Source organism: Ranitomeya imitator, chromosome 1 (assembly GCF_032444005.1).
Source record: "Ranitomeya imitator isolate aRanImi1 chromosome 1, aRanImi1.pri, whole genome shotgun sequence".
Lineage (NCBI taxonomy): Eukaryota > Metazoa > Chordata > Amphibia > Anura > Dendrobatidae > Ranitomeya > Ranitomeya imitator.
Genome location: NC_091282.1, coordinates 245,653,517 through 245,678,948, shown reverse-complemented (window position 1 = coordinate 245,678,948; position 25,432 = coordinate 245,653,517). Strand labels below are relative to the sequence as shown.

Sequence of the window (25,432 nt, the reverse complement as noted above, 5' to 3'; positions counted from 1 at the left end):
TTCTGAACCACAAAATCTTTAATATTTTGAACTCTTGCCGTGAGCTGATCCACACATGAAGACAGACCTTTAATGTCCATTGCTACACCTGTGTCCTGAACCACCCAAATGTCTAGGGGAAAAAAAAGGCAAAACACAGTGCAAAGAAAAAAAAATGGTCTCAGAACTTCTTTTTTCCCTCTATTGAGAATCATTAGCACTTTTGGCTTCCTGTACTGTTGTGATAGGCAATTCAGTATCACAATGGACATAGCGGTCAGAGCACATACAGTGATCTGACAATAACCCAAAATAATAGAACGAGCTCTGAGACGTGGGAACTCTGCAGACCGCAATCCCTAATCCTCTCCAAACAACACTAGAGGCAGCCGTGGATTGCGCCTAACTCTGCCTATGCAACTCGGCACAGCCTGAGAAACTAACTAGCCTGAAGATAGAAAATAAGCCTACCTTGCCTCAGAGAAATACCCCAAAGGAAAAGGCAGCCCCCCACATATAATGACTGTGAGTTAAGATGAAAAGACAAACGTAGGGATGAAATAGATTCAGCAAAGTGAGGCCCGACTTTCTTAACAGAGCGAGGATAGGAAAGATAACTTTGCGGTCTACACAAAACCCTAAAGAAAACCACGCAAAGGGGGCAAAAAGACCCTCCGTACCGAACTAACGGCACGGAGGTACACCCTTTGCGTCCCAGAGCTTCCAGCAAAACAATTAGACAAGCTGGACAGAAAAAATAGCAAACAAATAGCAAAGAAGAACTTAGCTATGCAGAGCAGCAGGCCACAGGAATGATCCAGGGAAAAACAAGTCCAACACTGGAACATTGATAGGAAGCATGGATCAAAGCATTAGGTGGAGTTAAGTAGAGAAGCACCTAACGACCTCACCAGATCACCTGAGGGAGGAAACTCAGAAGCCGCAGTACCACTTTCCTCCACAAACGGAAGCTCCCAGAGAGAATCAGCCGAAGTAACACTTGTGACCACAGGAGGGAGCTCTGCCACAGAATTCACAACAGCAGAGTGCTCCGCAATTCCTGAGCACTCTGAAACAGGTCTTTTTAGGACCTCGTGTCACCCATGATACGGCGCTCCAACTGTTGGCATTGACTCAGGGCTCGTCCTTGGTCAGCCAGTTTGCCGTCCACTTCCGCACGCTAGCATCTGAGCTGGAGTGGTCGGATAAGGCCCTTATTCCTATATTTTGGAGGGGGCTGGCTGACCACGTTAAGGACGCCCTGGCCACTAGGGAGATTCCCGCCACACTGGAGGAATTAATAACAGTATCCACTCGTATTGACCTCCGTTTTCACGAGTGGAGGTTAGAGCGAGCCCAGTGTAGGCAGAGGTTTCGGCTGGCTCCCACCTTCGCCAAACCTTTGGAATCTCCAGTCCAGGCTCCTGAGTCCCATGAGCCTATGGTAGTGTCACGAGCGGGATCTAAGTCCCGGACCGCTCGTGCACTCCAGGTTTGTCATGTTTGCCAACAGTCAGGACATCTTGCCACCAGATGTCTCCAGCGGTCGAGGAAACGTCAGCGTCTAGTGGTAGTAGGTGGAGGTGCACTAGACACGGCGACGTTTGCCTCCAAATTATCCTTTAAGGGGACAATAACATTACTCTCATCCTCCCACTCGGTAGACCTCTGCGTGGATTCTGGGGCGGAGGGCAATTTTATGTCTTCTGCCTTCGCCCAACGTCACGCAATACCCCTGGTTATGCTACCTCAACCAGTAACGGTACGAGTGGTGAATGGGTCGACACTGCCCGCACAGATAACACATCAGACCATCCCTTTTACTCTGTCCATGTCACCATCCCATCAGGAGATTATATCTCTGCTCATCATTCCTGAGGGGATTGATGAGGTCCTCTTGGGGATACCTTGGTTACGGTACCACTCTCCTCACATCGAGTGGTCCTCAGGCAGAATTCTGGGATGGGGTGAATCATGTGGGGGTAGGTGTCACCGAGAGTGCGTTCAGGTTGCTACTACAGAGGTACCCGCAGATCTATCCTCTCTCCCCAAGCAATATTGGTCGTATGCAGACGTGTTCTCCAAAAAGGCGGCGGAGACCCTTCCGCCCCATCGCCCCTATGACTGTCCTATTGATCTCTTGCCTGGTGCTGAGCCTCCCCGGGGTCGAGTCTATCCATTATCTCTCCCGGAGACGGAGGCAATGTCTCAGTACATTCAAGAGAATCTGGCAAGAGGGTTCATCAGGAAGTCAGTGTCACCTGCTGGGGCAGGGTTCTTTTTCGTGCAGAAGAAGAATGGGGAACTACGTCCATGCATAGACTACAGGGTCTTAACGCTATCACCGTTAAGAACAAGTATCCTTTGCCCTTGATATCTGAGCTTTTCGATAGGCTTCGGGGAGCAAGGGTGTTTACCAAACTAGATCTGCGGGGTGCTTACAACCTGATTCGCATCCGTGAGGGGGACGAATGGAAAACGGCGTTTAACACCAGAGATGGGCACTATGAGTATCTGGTGATGCCTTTCGGGCTCTGTAATGCCCCAGCCGTTTTCCAAGACTTTGTCAACGACATCTTCCGGGATATGCTTTCCACCTCGGTTGTAGTCTATCTGGATGATATTCTCATCTTTTCTCCAGATATTGACTCCCACCGGAGAGATGTTGGCAGAGTCTTCGACCTCCTACGGGCAAACTCTCTTTATGCAAAGTTGGAGAAGTGTATGTTTGAGCAGGAGTCTTTACCGTTCCTGGGCTATATCATCTCTGCCCAGGGATTGGCTATGGATCCTGCCAAACTACAGGCTGTGATGGACTGGCAAGAGCCCCATTCTCTTAAGGCGGTGCAGCGCTTTATGGGGTTCATTAATTATTACCGTCAGTTCATTCCCCACTTCTCAACTCTGGTAGCTCCCTTGGTAGCCCTCACCAAGAAGGGAGCAAATCCCAAAGTGTGGTCTGAAGAGGTCTCCAGGGCCTTTTCTTCTACTAAGTCTCATTTTGCTAGCGCTCCCATCCTACATCGTCCCGATGTCGATAAGCCGTTTATAATGGAGGTGGATGCCTCTTCCGTTGGTGCTGGAGCAGTCCTCTTCCAAAAGGATGCTCAAGGTCGGAAGCATCCATGCTTCTTCTTCTCCAAGACCTTCACACCAGCGGAGAGGAATTATTCCATCGGGGACAGGGAGTTGCTAGCGATGAAATTGGCTTTCTCAGAGTGGAGACATCTCTTGGAGGGGGCTCGTTTTCCCTTTCAAGTTTTCACAGACCACAAAAATTTGCTATATTTGCAAACAGCCCAGCGGCTAAATTCTCGCCAGGCCAGATGGTCCTTATTCTTCTCCCGATTCCACTTCACCCTCCATTATCTCGCTGGGGAGAAGAACATTCGAGCTGATGCCCTTTCTTGCTCTGTTGTGTCATCTGAGGAGGAGGAAGGAGAGCCTCGGCTTATTGTTCCTTCTGAGAGCTTGAGAACCGTGGCTCCGGTGTCGCTTGAGTCTGTGCCTGCGGGCAAGACTTTTGTGCCCATAAATTTGCGACCGGAGGTTCTCTCTTGGGCTCATTCCTCCAGGGTGGGTGGACACTTTGGGACAAAAAGGACATCTGAGCTGCTGGCGAGGACGTACTGGTGGCCGCATATGCTCCGAGATGTCAGAGATTACGTTCTGGCGTGTGTCTCATGCGCCAAAAATAAGTCTCCTCGACAACGGCCGTCTGGGTTACTCTATCCCTTGCCGGTGGCAGACAGGCCCTGGGAGATGGTCGGGATGGACTTTGTAGTGGGTTTGCCCAAGTCTCGCGGTTGTACCGTCATTTGGGTTATTACCGATCATTTCTCGAAAATGGTGCATTTGGTGCCGCTCCCACGGTTACCTTCTGCACGGGCCTTGGCAGCGTTGTTCATAAGACACATCTTCCGCCTACACGGCATGCCAGACAAAATTGTCAGTGACCGGGGTCCCCAGTTTGCGTCTCGGTTCTGGAGAGAGCTTTGTCGTCTTCTCAGCATTGAGTTAAATCTCTCTTCCGCATATCATCTCGAGACGAATGGGTTGGTAGAGAGGGCCAATCAGACTCTGGTCACATATCTACGACATTTTGTTTCTGCCAGGCAGGATTACTGGGCATCTTTATTACCATGGGCAGAGTTCGCCCTTAATAACGCTGTAGCCGACTCCACTGGTCAGACACCTTTCCTCCTTAATTACGGCCAGCATCCGCGGGTTCCTGTGCCTATGCCCGTGTCCTCTGCTGACTCCAGGGTGGCAGACTGGGCAGTGGAGGCACGGGACATTTGGGACCGCACTCAGGATGCCATTCGGGCCTCAAAGGAGAGAATGAGGTCCTCCGCCGATGCATATCGGCGCCCTGCCCCGACCTTTGCTCCTGGCGATTTAGTGTGGCTCTCCGCCCGTAACATCAGGCTGCATGTAGAGTCCACTAAGTTTGCACCTCGCTACTTGGGTCCCTTCAAGGTCCTCAAACAGGTTAATCCTGTGGTCTACCGTCTGGCCCTTCCTCCACGCCTTGGTATCACTGACATCTTTCATGTGTCCCTCCTTAAGCCCGTATACATGTCCCGGTTTTCTGAGTCATCTGCCGGGACATCGGGTTCGTCTATGGATGATTACGAGGTGAACGCTATTTTGGGGTACAAGGTGGTACGTGGTAAAAAATTCTATTTGGTGGATTGGAAGGGTTATGGCCCTGAGGACAGGTCCTGGGAGCCTGCTGAGCACATTCGGGCTCCGCAGCTCATTGCTGCCTTTGAATGTAGCGAGGCCCAAGGAGGGGGGGGGCCTAGGAGGGGGGGTAATGTTAGGGGTCGAGTTCCTGCCTCTGCACAGGGGGAATCTCGGGCCATCTCCGCTGCGGTCTCCCATTCTTCTCCTGCCGCAGTGGAGCTTGCTCAGCAGAGACGTCGATCCCAGCGTCTCGCTCAGTCTGACTCTGTGCTTAGCGTTACTGTTGCGTTTCCTGCTTCTCCCATTGAAGTCAGTGCTGGGCAGCGGCGAGCGGACGTTTCTGGGGCTAAGTCCTGCTTTTTACATTCTGAGCATGCCCAGAGTAAGATCTCTCAGTGGAGATCGAGGGTCACATGATCAGATACTGCAGCTAAGGTCCTTGTAGCTGCTAGGACTAAATCCTGCTTTGCACTCTGAGCATGCCCAGGGCGAGATCTCTCAGTGGAGATCCAGGGTCACATGCTCAGGTGCTGCAGCACTCCATTGGTCCTTCTTTGGAAGGTCCTAAACATGCTGCAGCTATTTAAGCCTTGCATGGCCATGCGCTAGTATTGTCTTGTAAATATGTGTGTGTGTTGTGAGTGAAAGTCGCTCTTTAAATAACCCTCCCTATTGAATGTCTGTTCGCGGAAGGTGTATGTTTGCTATCTAGCGCCCGACTTATCCAACAGCACGAAACACACATTACAGCTACCATTTGCTATGTCCGCCAGTACGGCGCCCTGCGCTTGCTCTGCGCTTTCCTGACCCAAGCCTGGGTGGTTAGTGGCGTCTGTCAGTGCGGCACCGCACGCACTCTTGTGCCTTTATATTACTATTTATGTTCCTCTGACACACCCAGTTGCGGTGTTGTGCCAGCAAGTGTCTAATCGGACTTCAATCCTGTGTAGGGGTTGAGTCCGCTGACTTCTTGCTCGCGCTTTATGTGCGGTACTGCGGTCCTGTGACGCAACAGGATCGCTTCCTTCACGCAGGGTGAAGTTAACCCATGTGTGTATACTTAGTACCGCCATATAGTCCGTCTTACTAGCAGCAGGGTCTTTTACCTGCACGGTGGACCTCGGACGGCGAACGCACCTAATACCATTACACCTTATACTTGGTGCGTTCCGCCAGTCCTAACATGGTATTTGCCTGGGGGCTCTGCACCCGGACTCTTTCTTTGTGCTGCTCTAAGTTTCTTTCCCATATATATAATATGTGTGTTTACCAATATTTGAGCCCATGTATCCATTCTATGTCCATTTTGCAAGCCAGCTAGAAAATCTCGCAGTACGGATGCCATACGGAGGATGACATGCGCAAAATACGCAGCCACACCTTGCCTACGGATGACATATGGATCACTGTTCAGGGAACATTTCTGCGTATTTGGTCTGTAAAAAACGGACCGTATTTTTATACGTTGTGTGTGACTCCAGCCTAAGGGGCCATTGATATAGGTTGCTCACCCTACAAATAGCAGCCCACAGCTGCCCAGAAAAGGCACATTAGATGCACCAATTGTGGCTCTTTGCCTGGCTCCTCCCACTTGCCCTGTAGCGGTGGCAAGTGGGGTTCATATTTGTGGGGTTGATGACACCTTTGTATTGTCAGGTAACATCAAGCCCATGGATTAGTAATGGAGAGTCGTCTATTAGACACCTATCCATTACTAATATTCTAGCGATATAGTAAATAAGGACACAGCCAGAATAAAGTCCTTTATTAGAAATGAAACAAAACAGTTTTCTGTTATTTAAAAATAACAAACACAGTTATACTCGCCTAACGCCTATTCCACCAAAGTCCTCGTTCTCCTGTAATAAAAATAAAGTAAAAAAAAACAACAATATACCATACTGATCTGTCGTTGTGTTGCCATAATCCATATCTGGGGGATAGTTTTCAACCTGGACAGTGCCAAGATGCGACCGTCCAGGCCAAGAACCACTGGTGAGTGAGCTGCTGCAAGTGCAGCATCATTGACCAGCGGTGACATCATCGAGGCCAGGCTGAACTGCGGTGACCTCAGGACTGTGGGAAAATGCCAGTGATGATGTCACCGCTGGTCAATGATGCTGCTCTCACAGCAGCTCATTCACCAGTGGTTCCCAGTCGGGACGGTCGCATCTTGGCACCGTCCAGGTTGAAAACTATTGTTGTTTTTTTATTTTTGTTTTATTACAGGAGATCAAGAGCTTCAGTGGAATAGGTGTTAGGTGAGTATAACTGTGTTTGTTATTTTTAAATAAAAAAAAACTGTGTTTTGTTTTACTTCTAATAAAACACTTTAGTGTATTCTGGCTGTGTCTTTATTTACCATATAATTATAGGATTAGTAATGGATAGGTGTCTTATAGACGCCTCTCCAATACCAAGCCATGGGCTTGATGTAACCTGACAATACAAAGGTGACATCAACTCCACAAATATTAACCCCACTTGCCATCTCTACAGGGCAAGTGGGAAATCGGGTAAAGAGCCAGAATTGGTGTATCTAATAAATGCGTCTTTTATGGGCAGCTGCAGGATGCTATTTTTAGGCTGGGAGGGGGAACTATATCAATGGCCCCTTACCAGCCTGAGAATACCAACCCCAGCTGTGAGCTTTACTAAGGCTGGTTGTAAAAAAAAAATGGGGGAACCCACATTTATTTAAATAATTAAAAAAAAACAGAGTGGGGACCCCTGTATTCTTGATAACCTACCTTGCTGAAGCTGCAGCCCCCAGCTGAGAGTTTTGCCTGGTTGGTTAAATAGGAGGGAACCCATGCCAGGTTTTTCATTCTTTATCTTGTTATATCGCAGGCGCCGGGTGAGGAATACCCTGATCATCAGCTCCTGTTGTCACTGTTATTAGCGGCAGCAGGTGTCGGATGATGAGAGTAATAGTCCCCAAAGCCCCAACCTGCTGTCATCCTTCTGACTTTAATATAAATCCCATCATTCTCCTCTAAACGCTGGCAGAGCAGGGGAGAATGAGACCCGTCTTTGGCACCAGCCACCGGGGAACAGCGCTTACTGTAGCGCTTCTTCCCTGGTGCCAATGCGTGTCACACGGAGGACATCAATGTGTTCTCCGTTGCGGGACATTTAACGGCCCGTGCTGACGGTTAAAAACGGACGTCTACATGTGGGGCACGCGGTCTGTGGAAACACTGACATGTGCACAGACCCATTAGCACGTGTCAGTATCCCCAGTAGGTGAGAACGGTCACCACATGTACGGGAGACATGGACGTGTGCAAGAGGCCTCATAGTGATGCCTGGACTTTGGGAGCACACATTTAACCCTTACTTTACATGCAGCACCTCAAAGTTCTACACCGTCACCTATAACTATCCACAGGACACACCGGGACCTGCTCCACCGAATTCACGGCGTTAGTCCGCTCACTCCCAGGTCCCGGTGTGTACCGCCATGGTTTAACCCTACCATGACCCCGCAGTGTAGCGCCGCACACTGGGCGTTATCTCGCGCCGCCCTCCTCCCCGCTGACACAGGACTGCGCAGCTCCCGGCCGAGCACCAGCAGCACAGACCGGCTCACGTGTTCTATAGGGCGCACTCCGCCCCTCGCAGGTATCCTTCCGACTTCCCGTAAAGAGTTCTCCTCGTGCAGCCGCCGCTCTCCGCCGTCGCCCCGCGGTATCTGTCCTCTGTGCGGCAGTCAGTTCCCGGAGACCGGAGGGATTTTACTCTCGGCTTAGACGGTGGACGGAGGAGAGGAGGTCGCGGCCCCGGTGCAGGCGGATATAGTGACGGCGCAGGGCTGTATTCCTCCGCGGCCCCGTTTTCAGCAGACTGTTTTGGTCTTGCTCGCCTGTAGCAACCGAGGAGCCCTGAGCCGCTGTGACCCGGCGTCCCGCCGCCGCTCGGCCCGCACTCTGACCGCTCCGCTCTTTTAACCATTTCCGTGACTGATTTTTAACAGAGGAGAAGCCGCCGTTTTGCTTTCCGCCCGGTTCGTCAGCTGCTTTGACTGCCGGTTGTTTATGGGACCGTCATGTCCATGAAGCAGACCGGTAATAACAGGAAGCCCGGCGGGGCCAACGTGCCGGCGCCCGGAGGAGGAGGCAGGCAGAACATGGGCAGGTGGGTGATGTTGGGCGAAGCCATTGATTAAAGGGCGTTGCGGGTGTGGAGGAGGGGGCTAGGCCGCGGGCTCTCCGGGCCTCACCTTCAGGGTTGCAGCGTGTGTCCTGCCTGCCGCTGGAGGCCTGTACGTGCCGCAGCCGGTCGGCGGGAATCCGGCGCCTCGGTGCCCAGGTCCCCGTGCATTGCCGGCCTGTGTGCGGTGCCGCATGGCCGGCGGGAGGTGACCGCGGACGTCGCCTTGTTGTATCGCGCCCTGTCCCGGCCGATCGCCGCTCCTCCATGGGGCGCGGGCCACACAGGGTTAATCCGCAGTGCTCGCCAATGGCAGACAGGGCGTCTGTGCCGGCTCCGCATTCTGCGCCGCTTCCTGAGATCCTCCTCTCCCGTCAGCAGCGGCCGCGATCACTGCGGGCATCGGTCTCTGGTGGATTTCCACGGCCGAGACTGGTGAGCGCCCTGATCTGCCGCAGCATGCCTGCACACACCGGCCACCGAAAGAGCAGATCAGACCTTTCTGCCTGGAAACATCCATGGAGCCTGGCATTATGGCTCCCACAGGTGGCGGCTCCCATGGCACTTTAGGCCCTGTTCATATTTACCAGCGACTGTGATAAATGCCAATTATGCCATGAAAAGTGCCCAGTGTGTTCACCAACCAGCGGCTGTGATAAATGCCAATTATGCCATGAAAAGCACCCAATGTGTACACCAACCAGCGGATGTGATACATGTCAATTATGCCATGAAAAGTGCCCAGTGTGTACACCAACCAGCCATTGTGATAAATGCCAATTATGCCATATAAAGCGCCCAGTGTGTACACCAACCAGCCATTGTGATAAATGCCAATTATGCCATAAAAAGCGCCCAATGTGTACACCAACCAGCGGATGTGATACATGTCAATCATGCCGTGAAGAGCACCCAATGTGTACACCAACCAGCGGATGTGATACATGTCAATCATGCCGTGAAGAGCACCCAATGTGTACACCAACCAGCGGCTGTGATAAATGCCAATTATGCCATGAAAAGTGCCCAGTGTGTTCACCAACCAGCCATTGTGATAAATGCCAATTATGCCATAAAAAGTGCCCAGTGTGTACACCAACCAGCGGATGTGATACATGTCAATCATGCCGTGAAGAGCACCCAATGTGTACACCAACCAGCGGCTGTGATAAATGCTAATCATGCCATGAGCACCCAGTGTGTACACCAACCAGCGGCTGTGATAAATGCTAATCATGCCATGAAAAGCACCCAATGTGTACAACAACCAGCAGCTGTGATAAATGCCAATTATGCCATGAAAAGTGCCCAGTGTGTACACCAACCAGCCATTGTGATAAATGCCAATTATGCCATAAAAAGCGCCCAATGTGTACACCAACCAGCGGATGTGATACATGTCAATCATGCCATGAAGAGCACCCAATGTGTACACCAACCAGCAGCTGTGATAAATGCTAATCATGCCATGAGCACCCAGTGTGTACACCAACCAGCGGATGTGATAAATGTCAATCATGCCATGAAGAGCACCCAATGTGTACACCAACCAGCAGCTGTGATAAATGCCAATTATGCCATAAGCGCCCAATGTGTACACCAACCAGCGGCTGTGATAAATGCCAATTATGCCATGAGCACCCAGTGTGTGCACCAACCAGCAGTTGTGATAAATGCTAATCATGCCATGAGCACCCAGTGTGTGCGCCAACCAGCGGCGGTGATAAATGCCAATTATGCCATAAGCGCCCAATGTGTACACCAACCAGCGGCTGTGATAAATGCCAATTATGCCATGAGCACCCAGTGTGTGCACCAACCAGCAGTTGTGATAAATGCTAATCATGCCATGAGCACCCAGTGTGTACACCAACCAGCGGCGGTGATAAATGCCAATTATGCCATGAAAAGTGCCCAGTGTGTACACCAACCAGCCATTGTGATAAATGCCAATTATGCCATAAAAAGCGCCCAATGTGTACACCAACCAGCGGATGTGATACATGTCAATCATGCCATGAAGAGCACCCAATGTGTACACCAACCAGCAGCTGTGATAAATGCCACTTATACCATGAGCACCCAGTGTGTACACCAACCAGCAGTTGTGATAAATGCCACTTATACCATGAGCACCCAGTGTGTACACCAACCAGCGGCTGTGATAAATGCCAATTATGCCATGAAAAGCGCCCAATGTGTACAATAACCAGCGGATGTGATAAATGCCAATTATGTCATGACTTGAATGTTGAATGGTTGCAGTACAGTTTCATATCCTGTGACCCACCGCCTACCATGTTCACAAAACACCGTATATACATTTTCTAGGGCAGGAGTCCCCAACTCCAGTCCTCAAGGCCCACCAACAGGTCATGTTTTCAGGATTTCCTTTGCATTGCACAGGTGATGCAATTATTACCTGGGCAAGACTAAGGAAATCCTGAAAACATGACCTGTTGGTGGGCCTTGAGGACTGGAGTTGGGGACCCCTGTTCTAGGGGATAGCTATATGATCATTGGGAGTACAAGTGCTGGAACATCCAACGGATGCCCAAAATGGAGCCAAGGTCAAGCATGCGCTCCTCCACTCTAGTCATTGACAATCTTTAGCAGTCCCATAGACAAACTGTGTATGCAGCTGTCCCTGGCAGACCCAGCAAGAATGAATGGAGAGCAGTGCACGTGGTCGTCCACCTCTCCATGCACACAGGACTCCTGGGGATCGGAGGGGGTCCCAGCAGTCTTCTGTTGGAACAAACCAGTGCAGACCGATCATAGATCCATATGGAATTTCAGCAGTAAAAAATTCTGGCGATTTCATTGCTGAAATGTGATTTATATGACGCACCTTTGCAGTGTGAAATGTGAATTGTGTGGTGACGATCACGGCATGAATTGACAGGCTGCAGACTTGAAATTTATGGCCCTGATCAATTTGTGCTGCAGTTTTTTTCACAGCATGTATATAAGTTTTCATAAAATTCCATTGACAGCGCTGCCTATAGAAAAAGCAATGGATTGCATCTGGAGTATTGGGTGCGTATGTGATCCGTGTGCACGTAAATGTCCATTGTGAACTTTCCAGCATTCACTCTAAATTAATAGCAAAAAAGTGGTGTGATGGGGCATTACCCGAATTACTTGTTTATCATTGGAAAGACCAGCCAGGGGCCTAGGAGATGTCAGCTGTACGAGCAGCCTATTTATCACTTGTGTCCTTTCACCAGAAACTGCTAGGCATTGGACTGAGGACAACTCAAGGACTAACTTACATGTGACTGTGCTTCTTGCTTTGGTTGGGGATATGTCATTCTTTATAGACTTAATCACTTTTTTATCACTAAAATAAGTAGGTTATAATACATTTCCAAAAAGGGGCTGCTATTAATGGGCGTGTGTGCGCTTTACAATCATAGGCCACTTCCATGAAATCTCATGACTCATTTCAGCTTGATGCCGGTTACTGTATCTAATCTGTCAATAACTTGGTTATTCTTAAAGGAACAATAACAGAGATGTTCACTTTTTTTTCCCCAATGCAAAGTGTTGTTTTATTTATTTTTACTCGAAACTTCAAGAACTTTTATTATCCTCTGATAAAGTAATGGCTTATCCTTAGGTTATACTATCTTCTTGTGATTGGCGAGGCCCTGATCTCTCAGACCCCCATAATCTTCAGGATAAAGGGACCATAATACTAATTTAGTGCTTTATTGCTGTCAACTGCAACAACCATGATGACAAGAAGCAGCATGGGCTGCAGAGGCGGGAGGTGGAGCTGTTAGGCTATGTGCACACGTAGGAAAGGGTCCCTGCGGGTTCTCACGCAGCGGATTTGATAAATCTGCAGGGTAAAACCGCTGCGGTTATCCCTGCAGATTTATCACGGTTTGCCTTGCGGTTTCCGCTGCGGGTTTTACTCCTGCACTTGTTTTACTATTGATGCTGCACATGCAGCATCAATAGTAATGTTAAAAAAAATGGTTATACTCACTCACCCTCTGACCTCTCGATCTCCTCGGGGCTGCACGCGGCGGTCCAAAGATGCTATGCGAGAAGGACCTTCGTGACGTCACGGTCATGTGTACGCGACATCATCGCAGGCCCTGCTCGCATAGCAACCCTGAGACCGGATGACCGTGTGCAGCACTGAGAGGTGAGTATATCATTATTTTTTATTTTAATTCTTTTTTTTTTTTTTTTTTTTTTTTACACAAATATGGTTCCCAGGGCCTGGAGGAGAGTCTCCTCTCCTCCACCCCGGGTAGCAACCGCACATTATCCGCTTACTTCCTGCATGGTGGGCACAGCCCCATGCGGGAAGTAAGTGGATTAATGCATCTCTATGTGTGCAGAATCGCTGCGATTCTGCACAAAGAAGTGACATGCTGCGGGTTGTAAACCGCTGCGTTTCTGCGCGGTTTTTCCCGCAGCATGTGCACAGCGGTTTGCGGTTTCCCATAGGTTTACATGTTTACTGTAAACGCAATGGAAACTGCTGCGGACCCGCAGCATCAAAATCGCTGCGGTTCCGCGGTAAAAACCGCAACGTGTGCACATAGCCTCAGGCCTCTTTCACACTTCCGTCTTTTCAGATCCGTCGCAATGCGTCGTTTTGGGAAAAAACGGATTCTGCAAATGTGCCCGCAGGATCCATTTTTTTCCCCATAGACTTGTATTAGCGACTGATTGCGACGGATGGCCACACGTCGCATCCGTCATGCGACAGATCCGTTGTGTTTTGGCGGACCGTCGTCACAAAAAAAGTTCAATGTAACGTTTTTTTGTCCGACATTTTCGACCGCGCATGCGAGGCCGAAACTCCACCCCCTCCTCCCCAGACTGCAGAATGGGAAGCGGATGCGTTGAAAAACTGCATCCGCTGCCCACGTCGTGCAAAAAATTCACAACGTCCGTCGGTACGTCAGCCCGACGTACTGCGACGGACCCATACCGACGGAAGTGTGAAAGAGGCCTTAAAGGCAAGACCCTCTGACTTTTATTTATTTTACACACAGCAAGTCTTCCTTTATAAGTAGGGCTGTGGAGTCTTGAGTCACGGGGATGGAGTCGGTATTAAAATGGACAGACTCTAAAATATGTAAAATGGGTCCAGTAGTACAATGCAGGATGTTCTGTAAATGTTTTCATAATTTGGGAAAGTTAAGAAATGTCTGTTCTGTTCCTGATCTAAGGATCTCTGCTTTTAGGTGAGATGAATCTGTGCTGCACTTTATGTACATGCTCAGTAGTGACCAGTGCTGGGGAGTCGGAGTCGCTGAAATTGATGAGTCGGAGTCTGTGGTTTGGCTTACTGACTCTACAGACCCGGGTATAAGAAAATGTAAAACTGGAAAGTTCATTTAAGTCTGTTCACGTGATTTTTTTTTTTTTTTTAAATGCAGATTTTCTTCTGTGTTTTACAGTACCAGAAAAGTTTTTGAGATTTCAGAAATCTCATGCACGTAGCTTTGTTTTTTGTCCTCAGTATTATGTGCAATACCTTGGTTTTTGCAAAATGCAGCACGTTGCGTTTTTCACCCATTAAAAGCAATAGATAATGCAAAAAAATGCGCAGGTATCGTTTTGTGGTGCCAAAACCTGATGAAGTAGAAACAGATTTTTTTATTTTTTTTTTATTTATGCACTAAACTTATCAGCATGTACAAGAGACAAATGTATCATGACAAAAACGCAGGAAAAAAAAAGCAACAAAAATTAAGCAAAATCTGCTTTTTTTGAAGCGAGATTCCTACTGCTAAGAGCAGGTTTTGCTTGCGAGGGAAAAAAAGCATAAAAACTGCAAGTGTGAACATAGCCTAAGTATACTATCAATTTTACATGTCACAAAGGAAGCTTAGAACAGATAATATCCACGGAGCTAAGTGCCATGCTTGAGATTCCAATCCCCCCCCCCCCCATGTACATATGACAGCAGGACAACTCTTAAAGGGAATCTGTCACCCCATTTTTCGCCTGTAAGCTAAGGCCACCGGCATCAGGGGCTTCACTACAGCATTCTGTAATGCTGCAGATACCCCCCCCCCCCCCCGATGTAACATGAAAGATAAGAAAAGCATGTTAGATTATACCCACCCAGGGGCGGTCCCAATGGGCGTTGCGGTCCGGTCTGGGGCCTCCCATCTTCATACGATGGCGTCCTCTTCTTTGCTTCCTGCCACTGCTCCGGCACAGGCATAGTTTGTCTGCCCTGTTGAGGGCAGAGCAAAGTACTGCAGTGCGCATGCGCCAGGAAAGGTCAGAGAGGCCCTGCGCACTGCAGTACTTTACGCTGCCCTCAACAGGGAGGACAAAGTACGCCTGCGCCGGAGCCGTGACAGGAAGCAAAGAAGAGGACGTCATCGTATGAAGATGGAGGCGCTGGACCCGGACCGCGATGGCCATTGGACCGAACCGGGACCGCCCCTGGGTAAGTATAATCTAAGGCTTCTTTCACACTTCCGTCGGTAGTCGCCAGTCACGTCGGCGCGACGTACCGATGGAAGTGTTTGCTTTCACATTTCCGTCTGCGTTGCCGGGCAGGAAAGAGTCAGAGAGAGACATTTCCTGCCGGGCATACGCAGACCGGAAAACTGGATGCGGCGTACAGAAAAACTTTGCCTTGAACGATTTTCTGTGACGACGGTCTGCCAAAACCCGATGCAATCCAGTGCACAACGGACGCAACGTGTGGCCATACGTCGCGATCCGTTGGCAATACAAGTCTATGGGAAAATGCAGGATCCTGCGTTTTCAAAAATCAATGGATTGCGACAAGACACAAAAGACGGAAATGTGAAGTAGCCTAACTCGTTTTTCTTATCTTTCAGGTGACATCGAGGGGGCTTTTCTACAGCATTACAGAATGCTGTAGATAAGCCCCTGATGCCTGTGGCTTTAGCTCACAGGCTAATTTTGGGGTGACAGATTCCCTTTAAACAATTTTATACTTGCATAGCGCCATCCTATTCCGCAGCGTTGTACAGACATCACTGTCTCCATTGAGACGCATAATCTAAATTCCCTAGCAGTATGGCTTTAGATTGTGGGAGGAACCCACACAAACATGAGCAGAACATGGACTCCTTTCAGATTTTGTCCTTGGTGGGATTTGAACCCAGCCCTGGAAATCAGCAGTGCTAACTGAGTGCCACTGAGCCACCGTGCCTCCCATTTACATGCATGTGCCCTTAGTTTTTTTAGACAAGGTCAGATTTTTTAATACGTATGCTAGTTAATAAGTAACAGGATTTTAGAGATGGTCAGTCAATCCTATTTACATGAAGTGATTGCCAGTCAGGCGTGCATGGTAGACTAGTAAATGGCTCTTTCAGTCCCTTCTAGTGCTGAGTGTACCAGATTAATCGAAGCGCCCATCCTGTTGACCATCTGTTTGGGATTGGTACTGTTGGAAAGTGACAGAAAATGTTAGTGAGTCAATTGGTGCGCAGTGCAACTTTTGAGCTCTGTCCACTCATTTCTGGTGCAGGGGGTTCAAAAATACAGCGTGTGGCACATGTGGTAAATTTATAAATGCGTTTACTCCATAAAAAGGCAGATGTACGTACAGTAATGAATTAGCCCTCATTTTCCACGTTCTACACCACACAAACATACAGTCATGGCCAAAAGTATTGCAATTCTGTCAGATAATATTCATTTTCTTCCTGAAAATGATTGCAAACACAAATTCTTTGTTATTATTATCTTCATTTAATTTGTCTTAAATGAAAAAACACAAAAAGAATTGTCCTAAAGCCAAATTTTATATAATTGCACACCAAACATAAAAAAAGGGGGTGGACAAAAGTATTGGCACTGTTAGAAAAATCATGTGATGCTTCTCTAATTTGGGTAATTAACAGCACCTGTAACTTACCTGTGGCACCTAACAGATGTTGGCAATAACTAAATCACACTTGCAGCCAGTTGACATGGATTAAAGTTGACTCAACCTCTGTCCTGTGTACCACATTGAGCATGGAGAAAAGAAAGAAGACCAAAGAACTGTCTGAGGACTTGAGAAACCAAATTGTGAGGAAGCATGAGCAATCTCAAGGCTACTAGTCCATCTCCAAAGACCTGAATGTTCCTGTGTCTACCGTGCGCAGTGTCATCAAGAAGTTTAAAGCCCATGGCACTGTGGCTAACCTCCCTAGATGTGGACGGAAAAAAAAATTGACAAGAGATTTCAACGCAAGATTGTGCGGATGTTGGATAAAGAACCACGACTAACATCCAAACTAGTTCAAGCTGCCGTGCAGTCTGAGGGTACAACAGTGTCAACCCGTACTATCCGTCGGGGTCTGAATGAAAAGGGACTGTATGGTAGGAGACCCAGGAAGACCCCACTTCTTACCCCGAGACATAAAAAAAGCCAGGCTGGAGTTTGCCAAAACGTACCTGAAAAGGCCTAAAACATTTTGGAAGTATGTTCTCTGGTCAAATGAGACAAAAGTAGAGCTTTTGCGGCAAAGGCATCGACATAGAGTTTACAGGAGAAAAAAAAAAGAGGCATTCAAAGAAAAGAACACGGTCCCTACAGTCAAACATGGCGGAGGTTCCCTGACGTTTTGGGATTGCTTTGCTGCCTCTGGCACTGGACTGCTTGACCGTGTGCATGGCATTATGAAGTCTGAAGACTACCAACAAATTTTGCAGCATAATGTAGGGCCCAGTGTGAGAAAGCTGGGTCTCCCTCAGAGGTCATGGGTCTTCCAGCAGGACAATGACCCAAAACACACTTCAAAAAGCACTAGAAAATGGTTTGAGAGAAAGCACTGGAGACTTCTAAGGTGGCCAGCAATGAGTCCAGACCTGAATCCCATAGAACACCTCTGGAGAGATCTAAAAATGGCAGTTTGGAGAAGGCACCCTTCAAATATCAGGGACCTGGAGCAGTATGCCAAAGAAGAATGGTCTAAAATTCCAGCAGAGCATTGTAAGAAACTCATTGATGGTTACCGGAAGCGGTTGGTCGCAGTTATTTTGGCTAAAGGTTGTGCAACCAAGTATTAGGCTGAGGGTGCCAATACTTTTGTCTGGCCCATTTTTGGAGTTGTGTGAATTGATCAATATTTTGCTTTTTGCTTCATTCTCTTTTGTGTTTTTTCATTTAAGACAAATTAAAGGAAGATAATACCAAAGAATTTGTGTTTGCAATCATTTTCAGGAAGAAAATGAGTATTATCTGACAGAATTGCAGGGTGTCAATACTTTTGGCCATGACTGTAAGTATCTATAATATAAGGCTGGGAGCGTCACTCTGTCCGAAGCCTTTATAGACTGCGCAAGCGCCGCCGCAGTCTGGACCCCACAGAATGACGCTCCCAGGAGATCGCGGTATGCGTAAGCACTGAACGCACACCGCGATCTCCAACGGAGAGACAGGGACGTGGCAAGAGGGTGAGTATAAGCTATATTCACCTGTCCCGTTCCAGCGCTGCGCGCCGGTCCATATTCTGGGTCCTCTGCCTGAGACGTTCACAGTTCAGAGGGCGCGATGACGCGCTTAATGCGCGCCGCCCTCTGACTGAACAGTCACAGCCAGAGGACCCGGAACACGGAGCGGCACGCAGCGCTGAAACGGGACAGACAGGTGAGTATAGCAAGTGTCGGGGGCCTGAGCTAGCGGCGATACCGGCACCTGACCCCCACAGCGCGCCGGTGTCCCCGCCTGCTCAGGCCCCCCAGCACTCGGCGCCCAGCGACGATAGGTGAGTATGTTGTTTTTGTGTTTTTTTATATATCGCAGCAGCATATGGGGCATATAATACAATGGAGCATCTTATGGGGGCCATAAACCTTTATGGAGCAGTGTACGGGGCATATACTATGGAGCATCTTATGGGGGCCATAAACCTTTATGGAGCAGCATACGGGGCATATACTATGGAGCATCTTATTGGGACCAGCAACCATAATGGAGCAGCATACGAGGCATATACTATGGAGCATCTTATGGGGCCATCAACCTTTTTGGAGCAGCGTATGGGGCATATGGATGGGAGCAGCGAATTACAGAATAGGGCAGCACATGACAGAACGGGGGTGCAGGATGGAAGCAGCACATGTCAGAATGGGGGCACAGGATGGGAGCAGCACATGACAGAATAGGGCAGCACATGACAGAACGGGGGTGCAGGATGGAAGCAGCACATGTCAGAATGGGGGCGCAGGATGGGTGCAGCACATGTGAGATTGGGGGCGCAGGATCGGAGCAGCACATGACAGAATGGGGGCGCAGGATGGGTGCAGCACATGACAGGATGGGGGCACAGGATGGGAGCAGCAAATGACAGAATGGAGGCGCAGGATAGGTGCAGTACATGTCAAAATGGAGGCGCAGGATGAGTGCAGCACATGTGAGAATGGAGGCGCAGGATGGGTGCAGCACATGTCAGAATGGAGGCGCAGGATGGGTGCAGCACATGACAGAACGGGGGCGCAGGATGGGTGCAGCACATGATAGAATGGGGGCGCAGGATGGGTGCAGCAGATGACAGGATGGGGGCGCAGGATGGAGCAGCACATGACAGGATGGGGGCGCAGGATGGAGAGCACATGACAGGATGGGGGCGCAGGATGGAGAGCACATGACAGGATGGGGACGCAGGATGGAGCAGCACAAGACAGGATGGGGACGCAGGATGGAGCAGCACATACCAGGATGGAGACCATATACCAATATAAATGCTCGCCACCCGGGCGTAGAACGGGTTCAATAGCTAGTTTAAAAATAAAAAAAAATACAGAATATATAATTTTCCAACATTCTTTTGCTCTGTTGACGTACACACCAGTCGTGTTATCCATTGTGCCGCTGTGATGGGAAGGGGCTAGAGGCTTTATTCACATACGGTTCGGATCAAGCCACAATCATATTGGAGTACCACTGTGCCAGCATCCGTACATGTCTCTTCGTGTATCGTAAATGCCTGAATCTCTGTAGGATGCATGAAAAGAATGCATTCTTAGCGTAGATTCGACAAAGCCTTTAGGCAGGGTTTTCCTTGTATCCAGCATTTTCTCGTTCTGCAGTCGTCAGCAGGGTACTTTGACCCCCTGCAGAATGGTAAGCCGGGCAATAGGTTGCTCTTATGTTGCTTTCATCCTGCATAGGGCTGTGATAGTGAAGTGAATGTGAGCATGGAAGATGAGGCAGGACCCTGCTGGAAACATTAGGGGCAGTGAATGGCATGCTGTGACTACTGGGTGAGGACTAATTCTATAACCACCTGGAAGAGAGGTTCCTGCTATGATTTCTGACAAAGCTGTGGGAGAGGGGGATTCTTCTGGAGGTTACTGCGGTCACAGCAGAAAGGGTGCAGAGTGCACACAGCTGTCACTACTGTTGTCAATGGCCAAATTCTACGTCTCACACATTCTGGATTTCTATGTATTTGCTTTGTGTTTGTCAAATTCTCTGTCTTTCTTGTGAAAACTTGGCCTATATATATATATAGCTATTGAACCTGTTCTACGCTCGGGTGGCGAGCATTTATATTGGTATATGGTCTCAATCCTGGTATGTGCTGCTCCATCCTGCGTCCCCATCCTGTCATGTGCTGCTCCATCCTGCGTCCCCATCCTGTCATGAGCTGCTCCATCCTGCGTCCCCATCCTGTCATGAGCTGCTCCATCCTGTCATGAGCTGCTCCATCCTGCGTCCCCATCCTGTCATGTGCTGCTGCATCCTGCGTCCCCATCCTGTCATGTGCTGCTCCATCCTGCGTCCCCATCCTGTCATGTGCTCTCCATCCTGCGCCCCCATCCTGTCATGTGCTGCTCCATCCTGCGCCTCCATTCTGTCATTTGCTGCTCCCATCCATATGCCCCATACGCTGCTCCATAAAGGTTGATGGCCCCATAAGATGCTCCATAGTATATGCCTCATATGCTGCTCCATTATGGTTGATGGTCCCCATAAGATGCTCCATAGTATATGCCCCGTATGCTGCTGCATTATGGTTGATGGCCCCCATAAGATGCACACAGTACACTGCTCCATAAAGTTTTATGGCCCCCATAAGATGCTCCATACTATATGCCCCGTACGCTGCTCCATAAAGGTTTATGGCCCCCATAAGATGCTCCATACTATATGCCCCGTACGCTGCTCCATAAAGGCTTATGGCCCCCATAAGATGCTCCATTGTATTATATGCCCCGTATGCTGCTGCGATATATAAAAAAACACAAAAACAACATACTCGCCTATCGTCGCTGGGCGCCGAGTGCTGGGGGGCCTGAGCAGGCGGGGACACCGGCACGCTGTGGGGGTCAGGTGCCGGTATTGCCGCTAGCTCAGGCCCCCGACACTTGCTATATTCACCTGTCTGTCCCGTTCCAGCGCTGCGTGCCGCTCCGTGTTCCGGGTCCTCTGGCTGTGACTATTCAGTCAGAGGGCGGCGCGCATTAAGCGCGTCATCGCGCCCTCTGAACTGTGAACGTCACAGGCAGAGGACCCGGAAGATGGAGCGGCGCGCAGCGCTGGAACGGGACAGGTGAATATAGCTCATACTCACCCTCCTGCTACGTCCCTGTCTCTCCGTTGGAGATCGCGGTGTGCGTTCAGTGCTTACGCATACTGCGATCTCCTGGGAGCGTCACTCTGTGGGGTCCAGACTGCGCCGGCGCTTGCACAGTCTATATAGGCTTCGGACAGAGTGACGCTCCCAGCCTTATATTAAAATATATATATATAATTTTTTATTTTTTTTTTATTTTTTGGCGAACGGACTTGACTATTATTTCTCTAAAGCCGGAGTCACACTGCCGTATAACATGGCCAAGTAAAAACCTCACACAGTACTCGGCCTTGTTATACTATGGGGCAGCTCAGATCTGCAATTTTTCTCATGCCGGTTCGGCATCAGAGAGCAATGGCGGCATGCTGCGATTGTTAGTGAGACTCTGCTCTCTCGCACCCATGCAAGTCTGTGGGTGCAAGTGAAACATCACACTGCACTCGGATAGCACCCGAGTGCAGTTCCATTCCCGCCAACAGCTGCAGCAGAGGAGATGGAGAAATGACTTTCTTCGCAGCTGTCCTCCAATCCTGTAATGTGAGCGGATCGGAGCATGATACTTTGCTCCCGTTCGCAGCAGAGCTGAGTGTCATTAGCATATCGCATCTGATGCCATACAATACTGTGACTCTGGCTTAACGCCACATTCACAAAATATGTTTTGTTTTTTGCATCCATCAAAACCAGACCGTTTTTCTCCCATATGTCATTTGTTTTACACTTTTTTTTGTTTTTTTTCCATTTTTATAAACTTTTAGGCTGTAAACATTTTGACTTTAACTTTTGCCTTTCAGTTAGAAATAATAATATAATAATAATTTTTTATTTATATAGCGCCAACATATTCCGCAGCGCTTTACAAATTATAGAGGGGACTTGTACAGACGATAGACATTACAGCATAACAGAAATGCAGTTCAAAACAGATACCAGGAGGAATGAGGGCCCTGCTCGCAAGCTTACAAACTATGGGGAAAAGGGGAGACACGAGAGGTGGATGGTAACAATTGCTTTAGTTATTCGGACCGGCCATAGTGTAAGGCTCAGGTGTTCATGTAAAGCTGCATGAACCAGTTAACTGCCTAAGTATGTAGCAGTACAGACACAGAGGGATATTAACTGCATAAAGTGAATGAGAACATGATGCGAGGAACCTGATGGTTTTTTTTTTTTTATATAAATAGGCCACACAGGGATCGTTGGGTTAATGCACTGAGGCGGTAGGCCAGCCTGAACAAATGAGTTTTTAGGGTACGCTTAAAACTCTGGGGATTGGGGATTAATCGTATTAACCTAGGTAGTGCATTCCAAAGAATCTGTGCAGCACTTGTAAAGTCTTGGAGACGGGAGTGGGATGTTCTGATTATTGAGGATGCTAACCTGAGGTCATTAGCGGAGCGGTGGGCACGGGTAGGGTGGTAGACTGATACCAGAGAGGAGATGTAGGGTGGTGCAGAGCCATGGAGTGCTTTGTGGATGAGGGTAGTAGTTTTGTACTGGATTCTGGAGTGGATGGGTAGCCAGTGTAATGACTGGCACAAGGTAGAGGCATCGGTGTAACGGTTGGTGAGGAATATGATCCTGGCAGCAGCATTCAGGACAGATTGGAGCGGGGAAAGTTTGGTAAGAGGGAGGCCGAAGTATCAGATAAAAATGCATGAAAAACTGATGTCTTCCATTTTTGACTGATCCCCATAGACCTAAATGGTCAAATCTAACCTGCAATAAGTGATGAAAATAAAAAGTGCACTGTTTGACAGAACAGAACCACGGATCCATTAAGGAAAAAATAAAATCAAGCAAAAAGTTATGAGAAAAAGGGATGCTTTTGGACATACTCATGTGTTGGGTGACTCTGGGTATAGGCAACTCCTTTTACATCTTATGTGAAGCACCTGTCACCTCCCAGAAAACTTATATCTAGACACTTTTAAATGGACTAAGTCATGGCTCTCTACTGTCTCACTATTATGGCTGTTGTCTCACTCTCTGGTTCTATGCTGGGAGACTGGGAGATCTGTGCTGTTCTCATCCCTACGGCCATGTTCACACTATGCGGTTTTTACTGCGGAACCGCGGCGATTTTGCCGCTGCGGGTCCGCAGCTGTTTTCCATGCAGGGTACAGTACAATGTTACCCTATGGAAAACAAACCGCAGTGCACATGATGCGGAAAAACCCGAAAAAAAACGCGCAGAATTGCTGCGGAAAAGAAGAAGGACCATGTCACTTCTTTGTGCAGAATCGCAGCGATTCTGCACCCATAGAAATGCATTGATCCGCTTACTTCCCGCATGGGGCTGTGCCCACCATGCGGGAAGTAATGCGGATAATGTGCGGGTTATAAAATCATGTATACTCACCCTCGGAAGTTTCAGCGCTGCACGCGGCCGTCCGGTCTCAGGTTTGCTATGCGACCAGGACCTTCGGTGACGTCGTGGTCACATGACCGTGACGTCACCGAAGGTCCTGGTCGCACAGCATCTTTGGAACCGGACCGCCGCCTGCAGCGCCCAGGAGATCGGGACGTCAGAGGGTGAGTATATCATGATTTTATTATTTTTAACACTACTATTGATGCTGCATATGCAGCATCAATAGTAGGGGTAAATCCCGCAGCGGAACCCGCAGGACAAACCGCGATAAATCTGCAGGGATAACCGCAGCGGGTTTGCCCTGCAGATTTATCAAATCCGCTGCGGGAAAACCCGCGGGACAAAAAGGAACGTGTGAATGTGGCCTAAGGCTGAATGAATTTATGTAAGATTGATTATGGTGTATCATAGAGCAGCTGTAGGAAGTGAGAGAGAGTAGAGTACCTAGTGAGAGACTTGCATAACACTTAACAGACAGCTGATTACTGCTTGCAGATTAACCCTTTACAAGCAGCTCTGTCCTCGTGCAGATTCAATTTTAGAAGCTATGTCCCCTTTATTTATCTGTGCTACAAAATATCAGGAATATCTTCCTAAATGGCTGATGTACACCAATATTCAGTATGAAGTAGAATTCAGGCTCCTGGATTGAGGTAATGTAAATGTTGCCAGATTCTCGAATAGTGAATTATTTCAGTATGGTTTGTCTTCTCTTTGTGTGTATTAATGAGAAAAATGGGTAAATAAATTCTCCCACTGAATTTGATGGATCAGTGAGTTGACAGTCCAACAGGCAAGCATTTTTTTTTTACATTTGAACACAAGGCTGCTCCTTGCCACTCAGATACTTTAATGAATTGGCTCCCCCACACCCCACCACAATTGGTACTTCTAAAATATGAGAACCTTACCAGATTTTGAGCTCACTTTGATCAATTGAATGTTAAACCTGTCTCCCACATTAAATAAAGCACTCTTTGGCTATGTCATGCACACGTTGCGGATTCTCTGCGGATCTGCAGCGTTTTTTGCGGTGTAAATCAATGAGAAAAAAAAGCTGTGCACACTTTTCAGAAAATCCGCTGCGGTTTAAAAGTAGCATGTCACTTTTTTGCGAATCTGCAGCGTTTTTGTACCCATTCCATTATAGAAATCCGCAGGGGTAAAAAATGCAGCAAAAATTCACAAACGCTGCAGATCCGCACAAAAAATGCGACAAATCCGCAGGTGGGTTTTCTGCCAGGAGAGACAGAATCCACGCCAGAAATTCCTAAGGCTAATCCGCAATGTGTGCACATAGCCTTAAGACTATGTGCACACCCTGCGGATTTTGCTGCGTTTCCGCAGCTGCGGGTCCGCAGCAGTTTCCCATGAGTTTACATTACAATGTAAACCTATGGGAAACAGAAAACGCTGGGCACATGCGGCGGAAAAAACGCGCGGTAACGCAGTGGTTTACATTCCGCAGCATGTCACTTTATGCGGATTCCGCAGCGGTTTTACACCTGCTCCAATAGAAAACCGCAGGTGTAAAACCGCAAAATAAAAACTGAAAATGTAGGCCCCTTAAAAAATAGTGAGGAAAGAATGGTTGTAGATGACGAGGAAAAAGCTAACATATTAAACACCTTCTTCTCCACGGTATTCACGGTGGAAAATGAAATGCTAGGTGAAATCCCAAGAAACAATGAAAACCCTATATTAA

The 25,432-nt window shown here is 48.5% G+C and overlaps 1 protein-coding gene across 26 annotated transcripts in view; it reads left to right on the top strand.

Annotated features, from left to right (window-relative positions):
* Positions 1-8,484: 8,484 nt before the first annotated feature.
* The window catches only part of ATXN2 (ataxin 2), a 121,687-nt gene continuing 104,739 nt past the window's right edge, over positions 8,485-25,432 (top strand). For 20 of the 26 annotated variants that reach the window (XM_069755045.1, XM_069755016.1, XM_069755038.1 and 17 more), the window contains exon 1: positions 8,495-8,805. In XM_069755045.1, coding sequence (XP_069611146.1) covers positions 8,717-8,805 — 89 coding nt within the window. In that variant the 5' untranslated portion in view covers positions 8,495-8,716. Of the gene's footprint in view, positions 8,806-25,432 lie in introns of all 26 variants that reach the window. The other 6 variants (XM_069754952.1, XM_069754942.1, XM_069755022.1 and 3 more) reach the window with 3 other exon arrangements.